Raw genomic sequence first — 19231 nt, 5'->3', positions numbered from 1 at the left:
TTGTACGTAGACAATTCTACCTAATCTACAAGCCTTTGGCCTATTTCTTTCATTGATCCTGAGTCACATTTTCTGGCAGAGTTAGCTTCTCCTGAGTTACAAGAACTGTTTCTCTGCCCCTCTTCTTCCAGCCGCTATTTCTTTCCCTTCCCCACCACCCTTCTGATAGGCTGAGAAGTTTCTTTACACAGGTTTATTACCGTAGGTAGACTCAATTGAGTAATTTCATTCACTTTTCTGTATTAAATACAGTGTTCCTCACTTTTTTCTGTTGTAAAGTGCATGAGAACCAACTCAGCATCAAAGGCAGGGGAAACGAAACTGGGATATATTCATAGTGAAGTACTTTGGGGAGAAGTGGGTGATTTCACAGTCAGAGAAGTTCTGTAAACCTGAAATACCCTTGAAAGTGTAAGTCATGGTATTTCATAGATTCAGGACCTCAAAAAGGGAAAAAGCGCTACTGTGTGGGGGAATTAGTTAAACTGATGAGCCTGAATATTTCAGTTTCCATGATGTGTTCAGAAATCATGCCTTCTGGGGCAGATTAGGGGTTGCTGCTCTAATCCCCGATTGGAGAAAATCTGTCCTCGTGAATAGCTAGGTGTTTGAGTCTCTAAATTGTTTTTTTTTTCCCCCTACCCTTAAACAGCAATACTACGAGGTTCCCATAGGAATGAAGTCTGTTTTTGATTTGATTGACACTTTCCAGTCTCGAATCAAAGATATGGAAAGACAGAAGAAGGAGGGCATTGTCTGCAAGGAGGACAAGAAGCAGTCTCTGGAGAACTTCCTGTCTAGGTATGCCTTCTTTTGGCCCTCAGGAGTAGCTGGGTTTGATTTGACTTTAAATCACTTTTATCAAAATAAAAACAACAAACAGGTGCTGGTAGATTTGTAGGTCCTTATCCCTTCCAAGAGAGCAATGTAATTTTTTTTTTTTTTGCGAGGCAATCAAGGTTAAGTGACTTGCCCAGGGTCACAGAGCTAGTATGTGTCAAGTGTCTGAGGCTGGATTTGAACTCAGGTCCTCCTGAATCCAGGACCGGTGCTTTATCCACCTAGCTGCCCCTTGTAATTTCTAAAAATAATACAGCAAACTGTTGACTCAGAATGTTATTTTTTTCCTCTTGCTAATTGGAAAAGGCACCGATAATGCGGATTATTAGGTTGGATTCTCAGCTGTGCCACTGACTTTGTGATCTTGGTTCAGTGATTTCTCTCCTTCCTCATCCTTACTGGCACAGAATACATATGACTGACTTTCCTTGAACATGAGCTTCACCAAAAAAAAAAAAAATCTGTTCTGTCTTTCTGGGGCAGTGAGGTGGTACAGTGGATAGAACACCGGTCCTGGATTCAGGAGGACCTGAGTTCAAATCTGGCCTCAGACACTTGACACTTACTAGCTGTGTGACCCTGGGCAAGTCACTTAACCCCAATTGCCTCACATACACAAAAAATCTGTTCTCAAACCTTGAACATGAGCTGACTCATAAGAGCTCAAAATAGTAGAGTTAGAAGGTAATTTCATCTAGTCTAACTCCCACATTTTATAGAGAAGAAAATTGAGGCCTAAAGATGAGAAGTAACTTTCCTAAGGTCATACTGCTAGTAAAGGATAGAGCTGGAACTTGGACCCGGGTCTTCTTAATCCCAGTCCAACATTCTTTCTACTGCATTATATCTCCTCTACTTGGATACCCAAGTCAAAAGAAAGAAAGAAATAAACAATTGGGAAAATTCGAGGTGTCAGCTAAATATACAGGATGTCCCAAATGTCTGAGTATAGTTCTAAGCTTTCAAGAAATATCTAGTTCAATGCAAATATACAAATATATCCAAATGACTTCTATAAATTGAGAATATAATTATTTAAAAATGAATAGCTCTAAAGATACAGAGAAACATGCATTCCAACAAAAAAGATGACATTAGAGTAAAAATTGATGTGACTTCCAAGGTGCCACTTAACCTTGGCCAGAGAAAGAGAAAAATGTTACTTTCTCTGATGTCCTAAAAAATAAGACAAGATTAAAAAGGGGAGGGGGCAGCTAGGTGGCACAGTGGATAATGCACTGGCCCTGGACTCAGGAAGACCTGAGTTCAAATCCAGGCTTATACACTTGACACTTACTAGCTGTGTGACCCTGGGCAAGTCACTTAACCCTCATTGCCTCACAAAATAAAAAAATGGGGAGGGGTGGTGTGTGTGGAACTTGGCTTCTCAAGAGCTTAGAGAGAAAAGGAAACAGTTATGACTATACTGATTCTCTATTTACCAGAAAGGAGAGAATAGAAGTCCTACATTCAGCTTCATTATATCCTTCCCACTATTTTTAGTCTAATCAAGGATTTCCCCTCCTGTGACAGCATCTCCGTAGTCTGCTCCTTACTTCCCCCTTGAGACTGCAGACAAAATTACACTTTCTGCCTTGCAAGTTCTGTCGCAAATTTGAAGGATTTGGAGGTACTGCTCCTTTTGAATGGAGACAGGACAATTTTGAGTCCAGAAGGTCCAATCCTGACTCCTCAATTCAGTCACTTCACCCCTTATTATGAGTTTTTTAAAAAAATAAGTTTTTATTGATGTCTTCTGTTTCTTTTAAAAACTTTTAGATTTTTAATTTCTGGAGGGCAGTCAAGGTTAAGTGACTTTCCCAGGGTCATACAGCTAGTGTCAAATGTCTGAGGTGGGATTTGAACTCAGGTCCTCCAGGGCCAGTACTCTATCCACTGTGCCACCTAGCTGTCCCCCCTCCCCCCTTTTTATATAAGACACAGTTTCTAAGCCTGTTGTTCTTGGAAGTTGACATAAGAGTGGGCATGTTATTATTATTATCATTCCCCTTTCTTCCCTGATCATTACCAATAAATAGAAGGTGAGTAGGTATCAATTCATAAGTATCACAATAGGACCCTTTTTAACAACCTGGAAGGAGTTCTGAGGCCATATAGTACAATTCTTATATTGTACGAGTGAGGAAACTGGGACTCAGAGAGAGAAATGCATTTACTCAAGGTCATGTCACTAGTAAGAGGCAAAATTAGGGACAGAACCTAGATCTCCTGCCTCTGAATATAATGCTTCCCCCATGACCTTACACTACTTCACAATGCAATGCCATTAAGCAAGACAGGCAATTTATTTATTTGTTTGTTTTTCAGGGCAATGGGGGTTAAGTGACTTGCCCAGGGTCACAGAGCTAGTACCTGTCAAGTGTCTGAGGTTGGGATTTGAACTCAGGTCCTCCTGAATCCAGGGCTGGTGCTTTATCCTGTTAAGGGCTAAAATTCTAGCTAGTCTGTCTAAAATATTTAATGAGTGGTCGCCAATAAATTATAAGCTTTAGCAAGAGTTAGACTTTTAAGCATTTATTAAGGAGAATAAGAATTTGGTAAAGAGAGAGAGAAAGGTCTAGATTCCTATCTATTAAAGGGAGAGCGCATTTCTAGCTCCCTTCTCCGCCAGAGTCCTCAGGAAAAAAAAAGAGTGAGACCGAGCGCCAGTCTCTTCCTTCCTCCTCCCACTCGTCCGCGTCACTTCCTGATGCCTGGTCTTGCCCTCAAAGACCTTCGCTTCATGGGCAGAACTCCTCTACAGTAAGTATCCAGCAGGTGGCGTTATTCCAATCGTTACAGTCCCCCCTGTTGTTCCTCAAGAAACAAAATGTTTCCTTGACGGAACAGTAAAAACAATATGATAACTATTGCTGAACAACAATATAGAAAAGGAAGAGAGGAAAGTTTTGTTCAGAGGGGCGATTTTTTTTGTCCTCATGAACCGACGCTTTGACATTAGTCTTGCAAAGGGAGGGCCTCTGCAGAGAATACATGTTACAGATGGTGTATATTATAACAGAAAGAGAAAAAAAACCAACAAAAAGAACAAATCAAAACTGTTCATTTAAAGTCTCTGAAAGTCTTTTCTCAGATGTCCTCTAGGTGTAGTCGTGGAATGGAAGTCTTTTCAGGGGTTGATGTGTGGATGCTGGTAATCAGCCAGGAAAATTTCCTGCAAAATTGAGCTTAACACAACTTTAAAATAGCTTTGTCAATAATCAAATCAAACAATGAAAGCTTCTTTAACTGTTTGAATTGCTGTATTTTTTTTTTTTTTACTAAACCTTAGCATAGCATTTTGCAATCAGTAACACTTTTTACCACCATGTGTCTGGATCAAAGTCAAATTTAGTATGTGTTCATGACACCTGAAAATGTTATGGAAAGGTTATCATACCATATCTCATGGTTTCTGAAATCTCATTAATTTCACCAAAGACAATATGATGGTAAAAATGTGTGCTATGCTGCATAACTGAGAATATATTAGTGATATATACAATAATTCCAAACCATACCCAGAGTATAATGACATATAAATAATAAACGAATGTAAATAGCTGATTATATTAGACATTGTTACATAATCTTCTTTTAGACATTATTACATAATCTTCTTTTAGCAAGTAGACCACATCATCTTATACATGAATTCTCTGGTATAACAGTAGCAGATACTTAAAGTGGTGATTAATTCATCAAAAAGAAATAAGACTTCAATTAGCAAGATTCAATATTCAATGTTTTCAGTGAGGTATCAAGCAATTTCTGGTACTTTTTAGTTAAACAGAACAACATACAAGAGAAAGGAGAAAAATAAATAAATAAAACAAAACTCATTAGAACTCATGGTTCTCTCAAAAAGAAAGAGTAAATAAAAAAAAAGAAGAATTCTGGTAGCTTCTGAGGCCCGATAGCCTCACCCACAGCATATACTTAAAATGTCTTTGAATAATCACTTAGTTTACAAAATTTAGTTTTAAAGAAAAGCAAAAGAAACAAAAGTAAAAAAAAAAACCAAAGCAAAACCAAAAATAAAAAATAAAAAGCAAAAGATTCGCTAAGCACCCTTTTGTGCTCTTAAAGAACTTAAAGGTGCAGTTCTCAAAAACATGTCTAAGGGAATTCAGAATCTTAGTTGTTACACATGAAACATATAATAAAACAAAAATTAAAACATTCTTTAAAATTATAATATTACTATAGTCCCCCCTTTATGGAGGGTAATTGAGAAGACAATTGCTGCGATATTAATTATTAAAAATAATTTTTTATCTTTGTTTCATCACTTTTTGCATCATCTGCCTAATTATCCTCATGCCATTATGAGAAATTAAAAAATCTAATATAATTGGTAACAGGTGTCAAGGCCAAATTCAACACTGTATTTATCATGACACCTGAGATAATTATGGGGGTTACCATAAAAGAACACAGTATGCCAGGCTTAAAATAGGTGGATGGAATATATGTCCATGCCACCGAACATATTGGAAGAAACTGAGTCAGACTTAATCAGATGCATGGGATTGAGATGTCCATGGCATCAGGCATATAGGAGGGAGCATAGAAGCCAGGTGTAGAAGTGAGATGGGTGGGATGAATACTTCCAGCCATCTGTACAATATTGTGGGGAAAAAGAGAATAAAATATTAAACCAAGAGAATCCAACCTCAACATTTGTCAAAAGCCGTTCCCTCGGCCATACCTTGACTTCATGCATGTCTCCCCTCATGTGACAGTTCAGTGTCTGCTCTTGCATGTATTCCTCTTGTGATTGGATGGCATCTTGGCCAACTGGCATCTGATAACTCAGAATAAAGGCAATTAATGTCTTAAATGATAAGTTCCCATAATCCAAGTCTCATATGGATTTAAAATTGAGGATAATAAATGATTGCAAAAAATGTGAATACATCTTGACTCAGAATATAATATATAATTATGCAACAATTTCAAATAATACCTTTTTTTACTTAGTATACAATTACTTTTGTGAAAAATCTGAACATATTTAAATATAAGTTAAAGCACAACAGAATCTCAAAGAAAACTTTTTTTTTTTTGAAAAAAGAAAACTTTTACAAATGTTCCCCTCTTTTTTTTTTTTTTGGGAATATGCTTATCAAAAATAATACTTCTAGAATCAATTTACACTTGCCATGGCAACCAATTTGCCAGGGAAATGCTTTAAAGAGTTTGATCAAATAATCAGTTGAGGAAAAAAAAATAACAAAAACAAACAACTCAGAATATGGGAGCACAATACTCCTAGAATTAACATTGTATTATGAAATCAAAACCATGTTTCAAAATTAGATAGATGAATGAATAGAAGAAAATACACGTGGAATAATAAAAGACAATGAAATTCAAACTAGGGAAATCTAAATGAAAATGAATTTAATATTAATAAGAGTACTATAAAATATAAACTTGATCACATGACTATAAAAAGCTTTTACAAATATTCTCCTTGTTTTAAAAACTAAGTATAAGACACAATCTCAAAAGCATTAAAAACTCTATGAAAATAAACCTATACCATTAATTTCAAAATGCATATGTAATAGCATAGAAATCCTATGTAACCTCTGAACTGATACTATTACTCTGAGTGAATTCAGAACACTTTTGATTCCGATATCTAAAATCCCCAATACTCATATCAATACCTTGCTGCGTACTTCTACATTTCTGTAAAATATGTACCCTTCCATGGCAAAAGAAGCGGAGTCTTGAACTATGGTGATGATTGTCATTCTTATTCAGCTTAAGTTTTTCTTCTTTAACCCCTCTATATTGTCTGTCAGTCTTTTCACCATACAAATGCTTTATAAGATTACTAATTAAAGACAAAAGCAGGTTAGCAAAATTATGAACAAAACGAGCATAACTGGAATTTAAAGAGTTTTCTAAGATTGTCTCAAAAGCACAGCCAGGCCGGGGAAGGGCTGAGCCTGAAGCTGCAAATGCAGGTAGAAAAAGTTGAGCATGCGCATCAGATCTCTGGACTTCCCAGGCAGGGGAAGCTATGGGCTTGGCCATAGGAGGAGTAGAGGGTGGGGTCTGGAGAGGAGGGGAGGGACCAGAGCAATTTGAATCAGACTTGATTTTGAACTCAGGCCTGGATTCCTCTTCCCCCACTTTGCCTCCAGGTGCTAGGGGATTAAAAGCTTCTAGAGGGTGGGTCATTGCCTCCAGGCATGCAAAATTAAAGCAACAATTAGTGTTAGAACTGGGAAAAACTGTAGGAATCTCTTCAGGTTTCTCTGAAAAAGCATGGTTGGGAGAGGGGGAGATATTTCCTTGTGTGAGTAAGTTGCTGGCTCTTTTAACAAAAATAAAAAGAAAAATAGAAAATCCACAAAAACAAAGCATTAACATGATCTTATCTCCCATTTGTCTGGTTAAACAGACTAAAATCAAAAATAGGATAATTAGGGAGTTTAAAAGGTCCATTCGAAAAAATTTAAAGGAAAACACAGCCAATACACCAGTACTTAGCAGTTAAAGGGAGAGGGAGGGGAAATTTCTTACCCAACCAGCAGATCAGAAGAAGACTGAGGGTTAGCTTTCCTCTTCGTGGTCAGCCATCTGTTAAGGGCTAAAATTCTAGCTAGTCTGTCTAAAATATTTAATGAGTGGTCGCCAATAAATTATAAGCTTTAGCAAGAGTTAGACTTTTAAGCATTTATTAAGGAGAATAAGAATTTGGTAAAGAGAGAGAGAAAGGTCTAGATTCCTATCTATTAAAGGGAGAGCGCATTTCTAGCTCCCTTCTCCGCCAGAGTCCTCAGGAAAAAAAAAGAGTGAGACCGAGCGCCAGTCTCTTCCTTCCTCCTCCCACTCGTCCGCGTCACTTCCTGATGCCTGGTCTTGCCCTCAAAGACCTTCGCTTCATGGGCAGAACTCCTCTACAGTAAGTATCCAGCAGGTGGCGTTATTCCAATCGTTACAATCCACTCTGCCACCTAGCTTCTCCCCTGACATACCCAGCAAGACAGGCAGGCAATTTAGCCTATTGTCTTATGCTGACCTTTTTGCATGGAGGGACTTTCAGGCCCCCACTGAGAGATGTCTTGGGCTAAAGAAATTATACCCTGGGGCAGCTAGGTGGAAGAGTGGATAAAGCACCAACCCTGGATTCAGGAGTACTGAGTTCAAATATGACCTCAGACACTTGACACTTACTAGTTGTGTGACCCTGGGCAAGTCACTTAACCCCCATTGCCCCGCAAAAAAAGAAAGAAAGAAAGAAAGAAAGAAAGAAAGAAAGAAAGAAGGAAAGAAAGAAATTATCCCCCTTTTTAGCAATAGAAGCTCATTTGAGCAAATGCCACCTTAGTCCAGTGTACTAACCCAAACTGCTCATGGGTTCATCCACTTATGTTCTACAGGATAATGACTGGTAAGGTCATGGGGTTTCTCTTATCTAGGCCCTAGACAGAGGACTTTAGCTGCAAGGGATAGATAGAAAGGAGCAGCATGTGAGTAAAAACCTCTGAAGCTAAAACCTGAGGAAAAAGGGATGTAGAAAATAGCAGAATAAACTTGGTTTCTTCTTCAAATGGGACTTTTCTTCCAAATTTGCTGAGGTATTTGGGAGACTATACATTTTCATTTGGGATTAGCAAATACTGGAGCTAGTCTAGTCTTCAGTAATGTTCATTTTGTTCTGCCTATAATTATCTCTCCATGAGAATGAAACCACAGAGAATGGTATCAAATATCTACTGATTTGGGAATACCAGCAAGATATGTAAAAACACATGCACAGCTCGGAGTTTTTATTTGCAGAGTAGCCACATTGACAGGGAAACCACTGTTCCAAATTAAGGCAGTGTGGTGAGATTCGCAACCTGTGCCATGTCCTGGGAACCAGGCTGAGCTCTTGGTGCACCCCCTGCAGAGAAAGAGCCGTTACTTAACAAGGAAACAACCCTCTGTTCATTATGTCTGAGACAGTAGGTCTTGAATCACATACCACAGAAGTCAGGACTTCATTCAATGGCATAGTTAGGTAAACACGCCAAAATATACATCACCCAAAATAACTCCATCAGGCGAAGCCTTCATAGCTTTGTGTGAGGCCTGGGAGCCTGAGTTAGGTCTGGGCTGGGTTACATGGGTCAGTTCTAGTCTGGCAAAGCTCCTAGAAAAGCAGGAGGATGTAGAGAACAGACTGGTGTGACCCTGACGACAGTCACGGAGCTCTCCTCCAGAAATCTCGACAGTCCCGAAGTCCCACCCTCCTGCCCTGCTCCCTCTCCCCTCTAGCTGAGCTCACACTGCCTCCCCCCACCCACCCATTCTAAATGCTGATTTTATATCTTCTTTCCCTTTTAAGAAAAAACAAGAGAAATAGCTCTAATTTAATGGTCTTGGTTCTCAGTGAGGCTCATTAGAGGCCTTCCATTTAAAACTAGTATTTCTTCCTGCTGTTGTGTTCTTCCTAGTCATTCCAACTTTTGCCACACTCCTTCCCTCCCCGCTGCCCCAGTCCTTTTTTTTTTTTTTCTGGACTGCATCTTCTTATTTTTGGTCTCCAGATAGTGGGACTTAATGGCAGAGAAAGAAACAAGCATGAAAGCCACTGTCTTTTTATCTATCTATCTATTTATTTAATTTTTTAGCATATTGGTACTGCCTCCATTACAGTTCTCCCATTACATGGCAAAGCACATTTTCCCCAGTAAATATATTTCAAACGCCCTCAAAGTGTCCTTTGATCCTATTTCTCCTCTGTATTCATTATCATCATTTAAAGTCTAAATAAATGCCCTTTTGACTTGGGAGACTGTAATGGACAGGGTACAAAATGTGTTCAGTAGATACGATCTCAGCTTCCATGGCAGTATCTATTAACTTCTGGTTTATGGAAATGAACTTGGTCTGTGATAAGGGGCCTGGTGGTAAAAATAGAGATAAATAGATGGGAGATGGAGGAACTTGGAGACCTTGAAAAAAGCAGTGTTGGTAGAATTTGGGGTGGGGTGGGGGTGGAGATAAATGCCAGATCAAAAAGTGTAGTAAAGAGGTAGAGGCATAGGTATAGACAACTTTTTCAAGAAGTTTATCAATAAAGGGAAGGAGACTGAAAAATAATTGGATAGGTTAGAACAGTCCAGGGAAGACTTATTATTGAGTTGGGGAAACCTGGCCATGTTTTAGGCAGATGGGAAGTGAGATAATGGTGGAGAGATTGAAGATGCATTCAAGAAAGTCAATGGTTACAGAAGCATTTTGCTGGAAAAGACAGGAAGGAATGGAATCAAAGGTGCAAGTAGATTGATTAATCTTCATGAAGAGTCAGTCAGTCAAGACCCACTTATTAAGCACCTATCAACCAATCAATAAAAACTTAATAAATACCTACTATGTGCCGGGGCTGTACTAAGTGCTAGGGATACAGACAAAAGATAGTCCCTGCTTTTTTTTTTTTTTTTTTTTTAGTGAGGCAATTGGGGTTAAGTTACATGCCCAGGGTCACACAGCTAGTAAGTGTTAAGTGTCTGAGGCCGCATTTGAACTCAGGTACTCCTGACTCCAGGGCCAGTGATCTATCCACTGCGCCACCTAGCTGCCCCATAGTCCCTGCTTTTAAGGAGCTCACAGTCTAGTGGGGGAAACAACAAAGAAGTATGTATAAACAAAAGGTATGGGAAGAAGTTAGAGATAATCAACAGAGGGAAGGTACTAGCATTAAGGAGGATCAGGAAAGGATTCTCAAATGGGGAAAGAAGGGAGGGATTGATGTTGTTGGAAATTTGGGGGAATAGAACAAAGTACAGTTTTCTCAGTGAAGCAGGGGACTAAGGCATATATTTGTAAATGTAGAGAATAAGAGTACAATTGGGAGAGAGGAGAAAAGAAAAGGTTTGGAAAATTTATCATGGAAAATTTCAAGTATCTGATGAGAATAAAGGGCTGTCAGACAACACAGAACCATCGATTTAGAGCCTGAAGGTCATTGAATCCAACTCCCTTATCTTATAGAAGAGAAACCTGAGGCCTGGAGAGGATTAGGGTGTTGTTTAGGGTCACATATCTAGTAAAAAATTTGAGGGAAGATTTGGACTAAGGTCTTCTTGACCCAAAGTCCCATACTCTATCTGCGCCACACTGCCCCAGGGCAATGGTCTAGCTGAGTTTATGGATGAGAAATTTGAAATAAACTCAGTTTTGTCACTTTCTCTAGTAACACATGAGTCTTGAATCAATATTAAAGAAACCAGATGGTGGGGGTTTCTAGGCATGAAAATAGATGAGTCAAGAATGGTGGTTGAGGGAGACATAGGGAATTGTAGGGTTCTGTCACTGAAGCATTAAAATGTTAATGGATACAAGAGCAAATGAAATTCAAGTGGAATACATGGCCAACTGAAGAGGATAGGGGTAGGCAAAGAGATCAGAAGATGAAGAGTAGGCTTGATATGAGCAAAAGACTAGGAGAAGGATGGAAGGCTATGGTTGTCTAGTCAATAGTAAGATTCTAGATCATGGAAGTGATGTCATTTTTCAAGGTGAGGAGACTTTTGGTATATCTGTGCTAATATGTGGTTTATATATAAGGTCAACAGAGAGGAAGACTTGTGTGGCATATTGTTAGAGAGGCTGTCAAAGTGAATATTGAATTTCCTACAGGTTAGGGTTTCTTAACCATCAGATTCCTTTAGTTCTCTAGTAAAACTTTTGGAATCCTTCTCAGAATAATGTTTTTAAATATACAAAGTAAAATACATCGATTTACCAAGGAAACCAACTATATTGAAATTTGGCAATTGCTTTTTTTAAATGTCCATGGACCTCAGTTTGAGAACACCTGCATACAGATGGCGACAAAGGAAGACTGTGAAGAGGGGATAAAATCACTGAGAAAGGAGAAAGTTAGAAGAGCAAACTGGACAAAACAAGGTTGGGGGAAAGAGTGGTATATAATTGGATTGTACAGACTTCAAAAAAGAAATGATACTGAGAGGTAGCAGTAGAAGAGCTGGTGGGAAGAATATGCCCTCTTACTTCTGACCCTGTGAATTGCAGAAGTGGTAGGAGTAGCTTCCACTGGGGAGAATCGCAAGGGATGTGTGTTGTTGGGGGAGAATCAGGTTTCAGTTAAATAGAGAGGCTAACGGAATATTGCTTGAAAAGTTCAAGGATATAAGTGAGTTTGTTGAAAAGAGAGCTGGAGATTCCAAAAGGTACATTGGATCTGATCTAGGAGATGGGGAAATTGGGATGGAGAGGGCCTAGGGAGGAGTAAAGCTGATGAGAATAGGGATGAATCTTTTAGAAGAGGTAACACGGTCATGGTACTTACAATTTAGGTAGTGAAAATGGATGACTAGGTTTGGGGAGCCAGTTAACAGAAAGTAGATTGAGGAGGCATACTCTGTTGGCAAAGTTGGCAAATGACAGAGGACTTGCAGAGTTAATCTAGCCCATGGTCTGGAATAGGATTTGGAATGTCAGTGTTTCAGCATGAGCCTCCATGGAATCTCAGCCCCAAGTAGCTTCCTGTGCAGTGGTAAGAGGCGTCGTTTGATGCTTGGAATGGGGAGGGGCAGCCACTTCTGTCCACTGCAAAACCTAAGTCTTCATTGCTTACTTTCCAGATTCCGATGGAGGAGGCGTTTACTGGTGATTTCTGCTCCCAATGATGAAGACTGGGCATACTCACAACAGCTTTCTGCTCTCAGTGGACAGGCTTGCAATTTTGGTAAGAAGCCCTGCCATTGCTACTTCTGCAGACCCTTCTCTCCTCTACCTCTTTTTATAAATAATAACAATAGAATGCTTAAAAGCTTGCAAAGTGCTTTTTTATATATTGTTTCATTGGAACCTAATTGAAACCATGTGAAATGGGTTTTTTAATGCATACATACATACACACATATATACACACATATGTATAAATACATTTATATACACATATATACACATAAATATTTATACACATCTATATACACACACATATACATATATTTCCTTTTTGCAGCTAAAGAAACTGGGGCTTAGAGAGGCTAAGTTACTTGCCCATAGTTACACAGCCTTTTTGTTTTATTTTGGTTTTGGTTTTTATTATAAAAGTATTTTATTATTTTCGAGTTACACATAGAGATAGTTTTCAACATTTGTTTTTATAAGATTTCTAGTTTCAAATTTTTCTCCCTCCCTCCCCTCCCTTCCCCCTTCCCCAAGACAGCAAATAATCTGATATAGGTTACATATGTATAATAACATTAAACATATTTCTGCATTAGTCATATAAGAGAAGAATCAGAGCAAAAAGGAAAAACCTCAAAAAAGGAAAACAACAGCACCAAAAACCAAAAGAAATAGTATGGTTCAATCCACATCCATATTCCACAGTTTTTTTTTTCTGGATTTGGAGAGCCTTTTCCATCATGAGTTCTTTGGAACTATCTTATACCGTTGTATTGCTGAGAAGAATCACAGTTGACCAACACATAATGTTGATGATGCTGAGTTACACAGCTTTTAAAAGTCGGAGACACAATTTGAACCATCCTCTTAATCCCAAATCCAGCATCCACCATGCCAAGTGAAGGCATAAACACAGATCATTGAAAAATCCCCTTGATCTAGATAATAAACTCCTGGGCACTGCTTAGTTTTCATCTGTCACATATACACAAATGTTTACTCCATGGATCAAAATCATTTCCATAAGGAAAATGTGAAGAAAAAAAAAAGGCTAGTCTGGCTTAGATTTATTTTGTTGATTTCACAGGCCTGCATTTGAAAATGTGATTCACACGACGAATATGCCTGGTATTTGGGTAGGAAGCAACCTTGCCCGTCAGTATTGAATGTACTGCAAGGAAACAGGAAAAGCGTATATGCATTTTCCCCAAAAAAACTTCTATCTGCCTGGGTTTTGGCTTCTCTTCAAAAGAAGTCCATTTCAGTCTTTCCCATCCCCCATCCCCAGGCTACAGAACTGACACTATTATTAGATGATTAGCTCCAGATTACTGCCTGACTTGAGATTTTGTCAAAATCTTCATTGACATCCCAGTACCATGTCATGACAAGCCCCATGTCCTTCCTGCTTTCTGTCCACTGTAACCCTTTGCCATCCTTATGTTTAAAAGAATGCCCATAAGTTACCAAGGCATGACCTTCCCTCTCTTTCCTAAAATTCAGCTGGATATTTGAAATAAAGCTCTGCTTTCCCCATGGGTTTCCCTTCGGAATTTTAAAAACAATCTCCTAAGCCCTGAGGGCTATAAAATGTGCTAACAGTCTCTTTGGTGGATTCCTAGAATGGGCTCTCTATCAACTGAAGCAAATTAGGTCTCTGACCTCCTGGTCCTTCCTCTGGAAAGAAGTTAATGAGAAAAGCTACCAAGGGAAGCCATTGCAATTTCTGGCTCAGCTTCCTTCCAAGCACCAGCCAGCCCAAAGAATCTCAGACATTTTAATGAACTAACTGTTTCATCATTCCAGAAAATGCAAACAGTGGTTTAAGACCAAGTTCTTCTATTCCAATCTATGAAAACAGTTGAACATTCCTTAAACACTGATATTAATTCTAAGAGCCACAGGATATGGCTTTTCATACTTTTCCCATTTTGGCATTAAAAAAAAATTCTGACGCTTAATGTGTGAAAGAATTATTCACTTCATTTTCTTTTTAAATATATGTGTTAGCTCTGGAAAGATATCTTGAATGCTCAGCTGCAAAATTTTGGGAAGTAGTAGCTATTTGAAGTGGATTGTTATAAATTAACTATGGCTCTCATCTTTCTCCCAGGTCTGCGCCACATAACCATTTTGAAGTTGCTAGGCCTTGGTGAAGACATCGGGGGAGTTTTGGAATTGTTCCCAATCAACGGTAATATGTTTTATTTTAAGTAATTGACTATTAACAAAGTTAATGTGCCCATGCATACATATACACAAAAAGCATATTTTTAAGACCAAGACAATGCTGGAAAAATAGTATCGCCCATTCAAAACATCACTTAGAAAATTAGTTAATAATATCTGTTTCCTCCATTATTTCAATTTGGTTTCACTAGATCTATTTTTAAGCATTCTTTGCCCCTACTCTCCCCACACACATTTGCTGATGAAAAACTCCTCTTGGCTATAAAAGCATCAATTGAAAGAATGACTTTGGTTGCCAAGAAATGAGTTGCTATTCTGATGGGAAACAAGTTCAGGAAAATGGACAATATCGTCTTTGTTAATGACCAGCTTAAAAGAAATTAATCTGACAGGAGTTAAATTAATAGTTTGATTCTACCTTTTCTAACATTCCTATGAAAGAGATGTGATGTGTACCAAAGTTCATTACTAATGGTATTGTAGAACAGCAGGAAAGATGAGCTACTAGAAGAAAGAAGTAAATTTCTCTTAAAGCTTGGGCCAAGGTGATAACTATTTGGGAGCATGGTACTCTTTAAGGACACATGACCCCACCTGTAACTCATGCCTTCCTCTTCCCCTGCCATTTTGTTAGATTTTTATGTGCTCTATAACTAATTCTGATATTTCCCTATGGCAAAATTCCTGCATTATAGCCTTGGCTTGTGCCAAAAGAACGGGAACTTGGGTTTCCTACTTGGTCCTGCCATATTGTTTTTTCCCCCCATGAATTATAAAACCACAATTCATTGATGGCTACTATTTCAATCCTCTTCTAGGAAGTTCTGTGGTTGAACGAGAAGATTTGCCTGCCCATTTGGTGAAAGATATACGGAACTATTTTCAAGTTAGTCCCGAGTACTTCTCCATGCTCCTGGTTGGGAAAGATGGAAATGTCAAGTCCTGGTATCCTTCTCCAATGTGGTCCATGGTGATTGTATATGACTTAATTGATTCCATGCAACTCAGGAGACAAGAGATGGCCATTCAGCAGTCACTGGGCATGAGGTGCCCTGAAGATGAGTATGCTGGTTATGGTTACCATAGCTATCACCAAGGTTACCAGGACGGCTACCAGGATGATTATCGTCATCATGAGGGTTACCACCATGGATACCCTTACTGAGCAGAACTATGTAACCTTTGCCTCCCTTCCATTTCCCAACCAATAATCCCTGCAGCTGTTAAAGCCACATATGGTCAGCAATGTAAAGAAATTCCTTCAAACAGCTTAAACTACCCTGCTTTTTTCTTACAGTGTTCATCCAAGACTAAATAAATAGCAGACTTTTGCCTTCGCCAAAGTGCATGAGTCTTTAAAAGTGAAATAGTTACGAAATAGTAACCCCAGAGTTTTAAAGTAACAAAGACTTCCTTTCCTGTTTTCTTTAGCTGGAGGGCATCTGTTGCTCAGTCATTGTACTAAAAACCAAGATGATTTCCTTTTATTTCCTTCATTGATGGACATTGTGTGGTAGAGAGAAGACTGTAAAATAAGCATTCTGATGCTTTTTTTTTATTTTTCAAAAGTATTTATTGGAAAGTGAGAATTGTGTATAATGTTGAAGAAGATGAGTAAAAGGTAACAGCCCAGATTCTTTTAAGAAAGGTGAATGAATGAGATTGCAGTTTGATTCTTAGCACCTTTTTTGCATATCTGCCCAAAAGAAACTTTGCTTAAATTGACAAAGCTTCATATTTTGAGTTTCATTCATAAAACATGACAATTAAAGAGGGATTACAATATTTTGAGGAGAAAATCTTTCACCAAAAGGAACAGTGATACCATGTGACCTTGGCCACAAAATTCCTCTGACAGCCACAGTGACTTCTTTGTGAAGTTGGCTTTGCCTCCTTGCAGGTTCCATTCCCTATTTAGGACCCATGACCACTGCCTGGGTCTCCCTGATTCCTACTGTCCATTCAGAGTTGTATCCAAGGGCTTTGGGGAGCACAAAACTTGGACATGGAAGTAGAAAGGAGATAGAGTTCCAAGACTTGCCTCTGAAGTTAACAAAGGGCATATACTGACAGCTATCTAGTCAAGGTGGAATAGCTTTAAGCATGGGAAGGCTAGACCTCTCCCATCACAGGCAACATCCATGTTTATTTGCTTCATTGGACCCACTATTAACACAGTGTGCTATATTAGAAGAATACAGACACATAGTCTCCATGGCTGCCTTTGTTTCTATTGTCTGGCAGATGTGACCTATTTATATCATAGTGGAATAAAAATGTGGGAGGGAAGTGAAATTGTTTCTTAGAAAGTGGTTTTTCCCCCCACTTTACAATGGAATGAAATATACATTCATCATTCATTCAACAGATGTCTATTGAATGTCCACTGTGTGCCTCATTAGGCTGTCTGAACAGTCTTACTACTGACTGCCCTGGTCTGCTCCTATAACAGGGATGTGTACTGGTCCTTATTATTGCTAATAACTAATACCATAAATGTGATGCTATTATTAGCTAATAATAACAAAAAGGTTAACACTAAAAAATACAAATGTTTGTGCATTTGTTGTTAGCTCTCTCATGACTGCTGTATGGGCTTCAAGTATTTCCATCAGATCTCCATTCTGCTACAAATAAAAGTTCAAATGGGAACCCTGGATCTATGAAAAGGAAGAAAGCTTGAAAATTACCCATTTCAGGCCTCTTCCTTCAGGAGAAAGAATGCTAATATACCCTCTTTCAAAAGAAGATTTCATTCCACTCGACAAACATGCTTTGAGTACCTATTTTATACAAATGCTTTATTCTGGATATGGAAAGGGTACAGGATAGGATAAAGGGATTACAGGATAAAGGGTATAGAAAAAGCTATAGAAAGATAAGGATATAGAAAACAATGAAACAGTCTCTACCTCAAGAAATTCACATTTTAGGGGGAGGGATGAATATAACATTGACTTGGATACATACAACTCAAAGTCTAGAACAATGCAGGTGAGTGATAGACCAAATAAAGTATTCCTTAAAAAAATTAAGGGGGGCAGCTAGGTGGCACAGTGGATAAAGCACTGGCCCTAGATTCAGGAGGACCTGATTTCAAATCCGGCCTCAGACACTTGACACTTACTAGTTGTGTGATCTTGGGCAAGTCACTTAATCCTCATTGCTCCACACACACAAAAATTTTAACAAAAATTTAAAAAAATTAAGGAGGGAGAGGGGACTAACAACTGAGGGAACTGGGGAAAGTTTTATGAAGGAAGTGGCATCAGCTGAGAATTGATGGAAGATAAGAATTCTAAAAGGGAGAGATGAGAAAGGAATGCATTCTAGGAGGGTGAAACAATTACTTTGAATGCAGAGATTAGAGATGGAATATAAGACTTAGGAAATAGCTAGAAGTACAGTTTGGTTATAATGCAGAGAGAATGAAGAGGAGTGGTACAAAAGGAAGTAGGAAAGGAAGGTCAGAGCCAGACTGTTGAAGTCCCCAAGAGTCTGTGTTTCATCCTATAGGCAATAGGAAGCCACTGATGTTTTTGAGCAGGGAGTGACGTTGTGCATTAGGAAGATTATTTTGACAGCTGTGGGAAGATTGGAGAGGGTAGAAACACAAGAAAGGGAGATGAGAATCATAGCATCTGAGTTGGAAGGGACCTCTGAGACTATTTAATTCAACTCTTACATGAATTATCTCTTGATAATAGAACCAGGATGTGGTTATCCAAGCGGATAGGAGGCTCTTACAATAGTCCAGGTGAGAGGTAATGAAGGTCTGAAGGGAAGTGGTAGGTATATGACTGGCAAGGTATGTCATAGAAATGGAATTAACAAAATTTACCAAATGATTATTTGTGGAGTGTTGGGGAGGAGGAAGAGCCTGGGGTGAGGTCAGGCAGAAGGAAGAGAACCAGGAGAGAATTGTGTCCCAGAAGCCAAAGATGGAGAGTTTCTGGGACAAAGGGAACCTTAGTCAATAGGATTTAAAACCATAGACAGATCAAAGAGTACAGAGGGTGAGGATTCAGCGTCCTGCAGAACACAACTAACCTTTGAGGGAGGAGTTTCAGTAGAGTAGTGGGATTGGAAGGCAGATTGCAAAGAGTTGAGAATTGAGTGGGTTGGAAGAAAGTGCAGCCAGTGAACAATTATAGGAATGTTTTCTATTTGTTTGACGATAAAAGAGAGAAGTACAGGATGACAGCTTGAGTAGATGGCAGTATCAAGTGAAGTTTGTGTATGCGTGTGTGTTTTTGAGGATGGACATATGTGTAGCCATCAGGAAGCCATTGGAAGGAAGAAACTGAAGAGGAGAGAAGGGAGTAGGGAATGATCAGAGAAGATGGGATGCATACTACTAACACGGAACAACTAAAGAAGTTAGCTTTGACAAGATGAGGTTTCTCTGAGGCTAGAAAAAGAAAGGATGGGTGAAGATAAAGAGAGGTTTGCAGTAGGGAACTCTGGTTGAATAGTCTCAATTTTCTCACTAAAGCAAGATTTTTGCTGAGCAATGTTGTTTTCAAAATCG

At 38.8% G+C, this 19231-nt stretch overlaps 1 protein-coding gene across 2 annotated transcripts in view; it reads left to right on the top strand.

Moving 5' to 3' along the window:
- The window catches only part of CCDC80 (coiled-coil domain containing 80), a 44586-nt gene extending 26805 nt beyond the window's left edge, over positions 1-17781 (top strand). For both annotated transcript variants that reach the window (XM_043999111.1, XM_043999110.1), the window contains exons 5-8: positions 653-801; positions 12459-12562; positions 14624-14704; positions 15519-17781. In XM_043999111.1, the coding sequence (XP_043855046.1) occupies positions 653-801; positions 12459-12562; positions 14624-14704; positions 15519-15865 (681 nt within the window). In that variant the 3' untranslated portion in view covers positions 15866-17781. The remainder of the gene's footprint in view (positions 1-652; positions 802-12458; positions 12563-14623; positions 14705-15518) is intronic.
- The last annotated feature ends 1450 nt before the right edge of the window (positions 17782-19231 follow it).

Source organism: Dromiciops gliroides, chromosome 3 (genome assembly GCF_019393635.1).
Source record: "Dromiciops gliroides isolate mDroGli1 chromosome 3, mDroGli1.pri, whole genome shotgun sequence".
Lineage (NCBI taxonomy): Eukaryota > Metazoa > Chordata > Mammalia > Microbiotheria > Microbiotheriidae > Dromiciops > Dromiciops gliroides.
The sequence above is the reverse complement of the archived record's forward strand: the minus strand, read 5'-3'. Positions and strand labels throughout refer to the sequence as shown.